At 32.9% G+C, this 10,653-nt stretch overlaps 2 protein-coding genes across 6 annotated transcripts; one reads left to right on the top strand and one right to left on the bottom strand.

Moving 5' to 3' along the window:
* Positions 1-75: 75 nt before the first annotated feature.
* On the top strand, positions 76-912 carry LOC126921679 (cytochrome c oxidase subunit 5A, mitochondrial). The gene is made up of 2 exons (XM_050733435.1): positions 76-401; positions 620-912. Exons 1-2 carry the CDS (start codon positions 197-199, stop codon positions 871-873), a joined length of 459 nt encoding a protein of 152 aa, XP_050589392.1. The 5' UTR covers positions 76-196; the 3' UTR covers positions 874-912.
* A 419-nt stretch (positions 913-1,331) lies between these two features.
* Positions 1,332-10,630, bottom strand: LOC126921666 (DNA-binding protein P3A2). Of its 5 annotated transcripts, none has more exons than XM_050733398.1 (8): positions 10,510-10,630; positions 8,600-8,874; positions 7,005-7,129; positions 6,489-6,914; positions 6,087-6,389; positions 5,536-5,676; positions 5,301-5,448; positions 1,332-3,750 (listed from the first exon to the last, which is right to left on the bottom strand). In XM_050733398.1, the coding sequence occupies exons 2-8, from the start codon at positions 8,775-8,777 to the stop codon at positions 3,419-3,421; spliced, it is 1,653 nt and encodes a 550-aa protein (XP_050589355.1). In that variant the 5' UTR covers positions 8,778-8,874; positions 10,510-10,630; the 3' UTR covers positions 1,332-3,418. The 5 variants fall into 5 exon arrangements, with proteins under 5 accessions (XP_050589355.1, XP_050589354.1, XP_050589359.1 ...); XM_050733397.1 differs by lacking the exon at positions 10,510-10,630 and adding an exon at positions 10,026-10,175; XM_050733402.1 differs by lacking the exon at positions 10,510-10,630 and adding an exon at positions 10,026-10,175 and having other exon boundaries at positions 6,189-6,389.
* Positions 10,631-10,653: the final 23 nt, after the last annotated feature.

Below are 10,653 nucleotides of genomic sequence, written 5' to 3'. Positions count from 1 at the left end.
AAACATTTAATAATTGAAACACGCGGTGCAAGAGCTACAAGCATGTAAATTGAACGCTTTACTAGTTCTAGGTTGGCAGAAATGTTTTGATCGAACTTAAAGCAAGTTCCGTCTTCTTCTGATATTACGCAAGAAGGCAATCGCACAGCCTTGCTATCATATTCAATTGAATTTTCAGTAACATTTCGTCGAAAAAATGTTACGATTTGTGGGAAGACAAGCAAATAATATCGTAAGAAATTCTCTACTACCACGCGCTACAGTTGTAAGTCGAAATGTTCGTGCCTCTCACGATGGCCCAGAAATAAGTGAAGAGGAATTTAATAAGCAATACGTGAGTTATCTAAGTCGCCCAAATCTCGATCACTGGGAAATTCGCCGAGTTTTCAATAAATTAGCGGGTCAGTAATTACGTAGTTATATCATGCTTTACAATCACAATTATTTTTTAACAATTTAAATGATAATCATTTCGAGTAATTTAAATCGAACAGTAACATTCTATTTTCAAAAAATTTGTTTTCGAATGTTCTTCTTTATTTATTTAAATAGTCAGATTGAAATAACTATTATTGTAGCAATATTATAATAATTGTTCTAACAGTCATTGTTTTTTCAGGTTTAGATCTTGTACCAGATCCAGTTATTATTTGTGCTGCATTAAGGGCTTGCAGAAAACTGAACGATTTTGCTCTTGCTATCAGGATTTTGGAGATAGTAAAGGATAAATGTGGAAGCAAACTTAACGAAATTTATCCTTACATTTTACAAGAAATCAGACCTACATTAGATGAATTAGGTATCAACACTCCAGAAGAGCTTGGTTATGATAAGCCTGAATTAGCGCTTCAATCCATTGATGATATACATTAATTATTGATTCTAAATTAATAAACATAGTATCTACACTTAGAGGTGCTTACTATTAGACTTGTCACAAATAAACAAAAAATCAACTTTTAAATCAAGATAAAAGAATACCAATTGTCATGTCTCTTATTAAATATTGATTTTGACAAATATTTATCATATGTCGTATCTGTTTCATACATGAAGCATATTGTTCATGAATTGGAAAAATATATGAAACATGTATTATTTATATATTGCTTTTCAAGACTTAATAATCTTAATAGATCATGAAACAAAATGATATGTATATATTATATTTTAATTGCAACTTCTATTGGTTCCTTATGTTGCCTCGAATTTTTTAATATTTTTCAAGTTCCCTTTTTTTTTACCTTTTTACATCAAAAGTAACCAAAGCAGAAAGGTGACACAACAATGACATATGTACAAATTACATTGTAAGATACACAATGGTAAAGTCATGTACACATACATCTATAATTATCTAAAATGGTATTACATTCTTTTCTCAAATGACATTAAACTTAATTTATGTCCCGTGTGATTTCTTACAAACAAGAACAAAAAAATACAACATGGTCTTACATGGGAGTATCAATATATTACATCTTGTATGTAATGGCCATAGTTTTAAAAAACAATATAACAATTAATATCTAGTCATTGTGATCTGTTTTCTACTGATAATTATTAAATTTATCTACTTTCTCCTATAATGTTATAAAAACCTTCTTTCTTTTTGGTATCATTCATACTTAATGTCGAGGGCAGTTTGTTGTTTCAATGTTACGACTCTGCTCTTGACATACACTTTTTTAAAGAGAAGACTGTACTACACACCTACAGGAACTTCATGATCATCATTCATGATAGAGACACATGTACTAAAAGATATTAATTAAACAAGTATCACAAATTCATTATTAGTTATCATCTGAAAACAATATATATATATATGTGCGTGTGCGTGTGTGCGTGTACATATATATATGCATATATGTACACACACACAACCTATATATATACGTATGATGCACACGAAGATACTAAAAAGTATAAAAATGTAAATAAAATCGTCAGAATAATGAAATTCATTTTCGGTAGTCAATCACATATACTTGCAATACTTGATACCGCAACATTGAAACAAGATTGCACAGAAAAAATAATATTCTTCCTAACATTAAATATATTGTATAAAAGTGAGTTGGCATTTAAATGCATGAAAACATTTTGATTTTTTTTCATTAATAACCAAAATAAATAGATTACCTGAAAATGAAAATAAAGAACAATAAGCAATTCTCCATTTCTACATTCTGCACACTATCAAAGTAATACAGAATGGAAATGGAAGAATTTAATTGTCATTTTTGTGAGAATTATGTATATAGTGTTCTTTATAACATCACCTAAAAATAATTTTCTAATATAACATAGTATTAATATGATAAAAGTAATTATGTTTCTTGGATGTGTACTTCAAATCCATATGTCTTATTTTTCAAAAAATTATGTCTTATAGCCTATTTGTACCCGTCAGAAATGCTTAATTTTTTTTTTCATTTATCTCTACTGTCGATTATTAATGTATATTAATATGTATCGTTATATATCTCTATCGCCGAAAAATGACTCATCTCCATATCTCAATTTATCATAAAAATAGGCTACATATTACATTTTGTTTTAATCCGATAGCCAAATTTGATTAACTCAAAAATTACATTTAGTTCGGAATCCTGATGCTACGAAATGTGAATTCGTTTTTCATTGAACTTCAAAAAGGTTTTTACATATGACAGATCTTTCCATAAATATTTTTGAAACCATAAGCAACTTTTGAGACTTTCTTGTCTGAAAAAATAATCTATCATTAACAAGTTCAACAAATAAATTCGAATTATATAGTTTACAGCATCAACTCGTTCAATTAAAGTCCTTTTTAGATCATTAGTTCGATGTAATTAAATTATATAATTTGTTAGTAATCATCTCTTTCGTAAAATAGTTTAACGCAAATTTAAAATTCTTTGGTATATCGATCGTTCTTAAGGACCCGACACTAAGACTAGATGAAAATATTTGTATCCGTGTTTACTTATTGGAAAATGTTAAATATCCAGACGACGGATACTATCACTATAAATACATCGATGAAACTTTGCATGTTCAACGATTTTCATTCATCGAGCGTTGCAGTACTTTCTAAAAATTAGTACTATCTTCGAGAAATTGAATTACAAGTGAATACTTCTAAGTGTCTACAATGAATCTTGAATACAAATATGATTACATTCAAGTCCAATGAGTCATCGAACATTCAATCATTTTCACTCTCCAAACATATTCGCTATTCATTTACTGTTTCTCAACAAGAGAACACACTATACGATGATTCAGAAAAGACACAATCATCTTCCTTAATATTAATAACACATATCATTTCTAATACTCTCACTCTTCTTCTCATGAACACCACTAATGTGCACCTGTCGCATTTTGGTGTTAACATAAAAGCTTTGTATTAACTATGTAAAACGCTTTATTCTGGACTAGAGACGGTTTGTTGTTGTTGACTATCCTCATCTTTTACAACTTCGGCTTGCATAGCCTTCGTGAGGACATTAGCATCTTTCAATGATATTACTTGAAGAACTTGATGTTCACCTGCGGCGTTTATCATTGTCATAGGATGCCCTTGAATAGTGACAGCTTCAATGCTAGCTTCCCCATTTCCAGGCTCAACCTTTGGGACTTGAACCATTGGTGTGACTACTTGCATCGTACCGTCACTTTGAATATTGGCAACCATAGTTTGATACATACTAGCAGATACTGGTACTGTTATCACTCCTGAGACGGAAACAGGATAGCCTGAAACAAAGAAGTAACTGTCCTGTGTTCTGCCCTTGATCAGGCATTTTTCTCTCTGTATAGTAAACTGGGAATTAAAAAATCAAACTTAATAATTCGAAGAGCACGTATTCGTACGTGTATTTTCGATATCGACCATTTTTTCGGATTTGTGCGTTCATGCTACCAGTTTACGATACAGTCAGATTTAACGGGCTATACGTTTTTTCTAAAACTTAAATGACAAGTTAAAAGTATATTGTTCTATACAAAGCTAATAAAAAAATGTTAGATTAACAGGGTGTGCTAAAGAAAAGTAGATATACTTACTCTATGTGTCAAATATTTAATGTAATTGAAAAGATGAATACTTTTGTTTTCACATTTAGCATTATCTTTTTTTCTGGCACACCCTTTTAATGTAATATCATTAATGTGCAAACATAATTCTCATCTACACTTCAGAAAAAATAAGGCATTAATAAAAAGCAACAGATGTTTAAGCCAATCTGTAAGATCAAGTATGGACGAGCATAAATTATACAAATACGAATTCTTTTATTAAAAATAATTTATTGATTCAAATAAATTAGAAAATAGCAATCGTGAATAGCTTAAACAAAGGCTGCGAAATACAACAGCTATAAAATAATAAAAACATCAACAAAAAATACTCTATGTACAGCAGTTTTATTTCTCTTTGTTTTAATTAAAGTAAATTAAAGTAACCAATTTTCGATAATAATGGTAAAGTGATTGTAAAACAGGGACAGGTTTTTTATGTAATCATCAATACCTTCCTTTATTTTCTCGTTTAAATTTAAAATCTTAAGAATCCATGTGAACTGATCGATTCTACCTGTTTACTTTATAACGTAGACGCTTTAAAAATCTTTAAAAATTGATGTATCTAAAGCTTTCCATAGAAATGTACGAACTATACATGCAACATTCCAATATATAAATATATTGTAGGCTTCAATGAATTACTTCTCAGTATATAAAAAAACAGTATGTACATGCATATAGATACGGTACGTTCAAATTTAATTCTATCATTTGTATTATTTCATTATTATCGAGCCCCTGCTAAAAAGTTCTTGAATTTTATCTCATCTCAAAAAGAGAATAGTCTAAAAACATTATAGACATATGTGTATATACAAAACGACATAATATTGGGAGTAACTTCTCTAGTTTCTCTCTAGTAAAGTTCCTTGACTTATCACATTTAAATGTAAATTAATTCATAAAAATCAATACATAAGTGCCCTGAACATTTTTTTTTTTTGATGATCTCTTACATGTATCATGGATTCTTAAAGAAGAAATTAAAATAAAGCTGTGCATAGCTCCGAATGAAATTGCATATGTACAGTATCAAAAAAGAATAACTAATCGATATTCTACTTTCGTTGTACAAAGTAGTAGAACACGTAGGTATTTTTCTTGAATGGAGCGTAGCAGACAGCATGCAAAACAACAAAGGATCCTGGGCCAGTAAAAATGAATTCACTGTTCAAGTAGCTCCTGGCCGGCGACGGTGCAGAGCCTATAGAAAACTGTTTTACCGTGTCCATCTTCTCCTGTGAGAATGATTTGACCATCTTGACCTAATGTTGCTTCTGTAACGCTGTTTAAATCGACAGCGACACTAGTACCTTCCCCACTGCCTGCTACTTCAGCAAGTGCTTGTACTTCTCCTTGACTTGTATGGATCTGTAGATAAGAAAATTCATTCCCATTTTAAAACTTTGCTCCTAAAGTCAAAAAGGAAAACATAAAAGGTGGTTTATGATGACTTACAGTAGCTACACCTTGAACTTGAGCTGTTGTACCATCTGGTAGCGTAATTATTGGGTTACTAGGGTCAACCTGGATGATTGATACGGTGCCATCGGGGTTCGTTATTGTTTGTAAAACTGCTGTCGGATATTGAGCTGTCATCTAGAACACAAGAACAAAATATTAATTATGATGGCCGAATCACGTGTCTTTTAAATATTTTAAAAAGCAAGATATGATTACAACTGAAAAAATGATGAAAATTTTACAAAAAGTATAACCAAATAAAATGTGATTCCAAGTATGACGACAACGACTACAGAAATAAAGATAGATTAAACTCAAATAAGGGAAACCAAACACATGAACATAAACGCAAATTGCGTATAAAGGAATTTCAAATTCTAATTTTTTTAAATGTAAAATCAGAATTTAAAGAAACACCATGATCTCACAATGTACTATCGAACCTTGCATCAAATTTGATTAGACTGAAACTGTACTAAATAATTGGACTTTTTTCAATCACGTTGTTTCGATCAATTCTTTTTTTGTACTCTATCCACTCCCACCTGAGTGGCAGTGGCAAGAGCTGTAGGAGACGCGGCAATGATTTGTGCTGGCGAAGAGTTTCCCTTAGATGAATCCGTGCTGCTGAGGCGAACAACTCCCACCGTCTGCTGTTGTTGCTGCGATTGTCCACCTTGTCCTTGACCGGATGAATGTGACGGATGCGACGAGGAATGAGGAGTCGATTGTTGTATCAGTACATTTGATTTATCATCCTCTTCACTGAATGCAGGTAGAAGATCTTCTCTTCCATGAAATTTATAACAGTTTATTACAATTTGTCTTAATGCATGTGTCCAAGAAATCTAAAAAAAATACAATAGAACAAACATTAAGTAGTTTAGAAAATTTATATATCCGGAATGAAAAAAAAGTGTTCAAAGATTCTTTAGATATCTACAAACCTTCTGTTTCTCGTCTTCAGACCTTGCATCCATACGCACATTTGCCCAAGGAAGTTCTTTTGGCCACCATGGTGGCCGTGTACTATCTCTTCCCCAACCAGGTTTACCTCTGCCTGTAGAATACTTTAACATTAAAGGGATGAATGCTCTGAGTTGAGCTTGCGTCATTTTTTCCACAGGTGTTGGTATGCCATCTATTATAAGAGGTGGTAATTCATATAAAGATGGATCGTCTTGTACTGGTGGAGGAGCTTGTTGTGCGAGCGCACTTTCAAGTTCTTCCATTATAACATTTCTTAAATTTTTTACTACATCCTCTAATGGTTTTGCTCCAAATACTTTATAACTACTGTTTGGCTTTCCTGGAGTAGCTACTAATACTACTGCTTGTTGTCCAACTCGCGTTGCAAACTCATCTATAGTTTGCTGTAAAAAATACATATTTAATAAATAATAAATAAATATTTAAAGGCATACAGATAACAAGATAAAACATAGTAATGTGTATATACTTACTCTAAGTTTTCTTAGGAGTCTGTTTTGTTGTCTCTTTCTAATGCTGGGATTTGTTTCAAAGCTATGAGGTCGTTTCCTCTTTTTCGCTGAGACAATGGCCGCCGCGGCGGCTACGCCAACAGGGCCTAAATGTGCAAATTATTAACTATATGTTTTCTAATTTTACAATCCCACACCAAATAAAATGTCAGTAAAAAATCAGTAATATTAAAAGATATTGAAGAAAAAATTTCAATTTGCATGGTATTTCCAAAATATTTTTGTTAAAATATTTTTATCCTATTCACGTATATGTAAATATGTGTATAGATATTTTACTGACATGTCAACATGTATCTTTAGTTCATTCAAAACAAGAGATGCAAAGCAGTAGTGATATGAAACGTGCTTGATATCCAAGGATATATTATACATATATTGAAATAAATTAAATTTATATATGTGTATAGAATTCAACATTATGTTTTATAACAGTGAAATGAAAGGTATTTGAAATCTAGATAAATAATATATTCTTGAATTTTTTTTCGATAAGGTAAAAATGAACATCTACAAAATATTACATATTTTTCTATAACATTTAGGGAGTAAACATAACATAATAAATTTATTGCACAAAGTAAACACAAATTTAAATAATAAATATTAAGCTAATTTCTAAGCTATGATATTTTAATAAACACACAGGAAAGATGATATATATGAATAATTTTAAATTTGCAAGTGAAAATTACTGCATAAAATGCAAAATTAAGATGTATATAAAAAACAGTGTTTCCATGTATGTAGAATATTAAAAACATGAAGCAAATAATATTACAGCACACAAACAATGTAAAATGCATTCAACAATGGTATTTTTTATAAATATTTTCTTTGTAATTTGTATTATGAGTACTTATCTTGTTGAAAGAGAATTAGAATGATAAAAAAAGTGAGATATAAAAAAAGGCAAAAAAAGAAAAGAAACAATAATTCATGCTGCACTGTCAATGATGTAAATGAAAAAAACAATAAACTTATGTATTTTCTTTTAAATGACTTAATAAAAACATAAACAATTAAAACTATTAACCATATTAGGGCTCCATAGAGAATCTTTTTATAAATGTATTTTAGTTTAATATTTAATAGTTACCAGATTAGATATATCATTGGCAGGCAGTATTTTACTTCTATCTTTCTGTTGATAATAAATCAAGGTAACTTCAATTCTATGAATCTTCATATTTTTTTTATATAATTACTATAATATTGCAAAAGATAATCATTTTTCTTTATCTATGTTCAAAGAATTGAATAATATTATACAAATTATATTTTAATACTTTATATAATGTTATAATACTATATTATATAAAAAATTAGAATAATATGCATTATTAACATTATCAATTATAAACTGAAATATGTCAATCACAATCCAAAATATTTAATTTACAAAGTCCTTTACTTATTTTTTCCTTGTGCCTATGTAATGAGACTTGTTCATTTAACATTATTGGTGCACCCTCTATGTTACTTTCCTTTTGTAAATGAAAATGATTAGAATATAAATAACTCAAAAGGTGAAAAAGCAAAAAAATGGAAATCACCATTAGCGTGTTTGATTTGCCAACCTGCAGCGGCGAGCTGGGCCGTCACATCATCATCCATAGCTGCTGTCAAAAGGTCACCCTCCTCATATGTTTCAGACCCACTACTTGGCTCGTCATCATCATCATCTGAGATTCTGTCCATTGTGCCAGGCTCTGCACTAGGCAGAGACACCATCTTTTTATCTTCGTCCGTCTTGTCTTCAGTTATATTGCAATGCCCCGTCAAAACAGATGCCAATCTTTGATGTTTTATTTTCTTTCTACATCACCTCCTAAATCGAAAGAAACAAGCTTATATGAGAAATAAAATATAAAATATGAAATATAAAATATAGAACAATGGACTGTCTCTTGTAAATGTATAAAATTTCCAAAACAAAGTTGTCTTCCATAATGTTTATAAATTACCTTCTGTTAAGCTTACATAGTAATATTATTTAAATATAACTATAAAATAATGTTCTTTTAGTTATATATAGATAATCATTTACATTATTTACAGGAAGGAACTTCAATGTTAAAAGAAATGTTGAAATTTACTATGTTAAATATATATAATAAAACATAACAGTACGAATAAATCTAGATCCAACAATAAAAAAGATGATTGTACATCAAATAATATTTTAAGAGCAATTAAAATAATGATATCATTATCTATGTATCATTAATTGATGATATAAAGGTAGGAAAAACACATAAACAGATGTTCTTACTACATACATATGAACTATAAAATATTACAAAGTATAATAATGACATTGAATACATAAGTATTTCCATGTGGAATACTGCATGATAAGGGTAGAGTAGACAAAAATCCAGCATGATGATACTACATACGGTCAGAATTTGAGAAACATAAACAATGAGTTTCAGGCGGAAGTGTTTCCCGCGCGTACGCTTAGGATCCCCACGCATGATGAAACGTGACGCTATAAGATATTCGCACTAAACGTGAGATAACATCATGAAAAAGGAGCGCGCGGAAACAAATTAACGTAACGTAAATATGTGAACGTCGCCGTCGTCGTCGCCGTGGTCTGTACATAGACATAGGATATCGCTGATGCGCGGATGAAGCGTAGCGAACCGGTGTTACACTCGGGGTGACAGCGAGCAACAGATACATATTTGTTGGATGAATTTGACAGGCGACGCGACAGACGACAGACGGCGAACAGGCAGTTAAGAAGAGTAGTAAGAGCGTGGCTTGGCAAAGCGTGACGAGGTGTGAGAGAACAGAGAGAGAAGATGCGCCAAGCCGCGCACACGGCGCGTTTATTTGGTGGATACTTGGGGGGGCAATGAAAATGCGCAGGGCACACGCAAAAGAGACCACCTCCGGGGCCGCAAAGCTCATGACCGCGGTACCGCGGAGCCATGGAGCAGGCCCAGTGAAAATCGCGAGTTGCGTACGCACCTTGTGTGTCCCGTGAGTGGTCACCCGATCAGGGAGGGCTCAGGGTTTCGCGTCTGCGGGGAGGCCGCCGTCGGCTACGCTCTCTCACCACGCCCTACGCTCGCGTCTCGCGGTCTCATCTCGCCACCCGTGTTAAACGCTCACCCGCACAGCACCACCACCGTGAGGCTAAAACGCGACCTTCTACCTCACCGGGCGTAACTCGCGTGTACGTCGCGCCACGCCACAACAACACACACAACAGCCGCCATAGACACCATGGCCAGTTTCGCCAGCAGCCGTATCGATCGGCTACGCGGCCCTCCATCTCCACCACAACAAACGCGGCAGCGAGGCGGCCATTTTGAGCGAGCCTGCGCGGTGCACTCCAAGCAGACGATGCGAAATTGCCCTTATTTCGCGAATAAGCAACATACGCGCATCGCCCGGTCCCTCAACGATCAATTACATGCTAATAACGCACCGATACTTATTCGGCACTCACCGATTTCCCCTCAGAATCCGCAAAAAGGTACCAGCGACCACGGAAACACGAACACCATATACATGTATACGGATCTGGAATAACCTGATTGGCTGGTACCACTGGGGTACGCGTCATGGCGTCCATCCGATCTACCTTCTTATT

The sequence above is a fragment of the Bombus affinis genome, chromosome 11, assembly GCF_024516045.1.
Source record: "Bombus affinis isolate iyBomAffi1 chromosome 11, iyBomAffi1.2, whole genome shotgun sequence".
In the NCBI taxonomy this organism is placed as follows: Eukaryota; Metazoa; Arthropoda; class Insecta; order Hymenoptera; family Apidae; genus Bombus; species Bombus affinis.
Note: the sequence above shows the minus strand (reverse complement) of the source record. Positions and strands in the feature narration are given on the sequence as shown.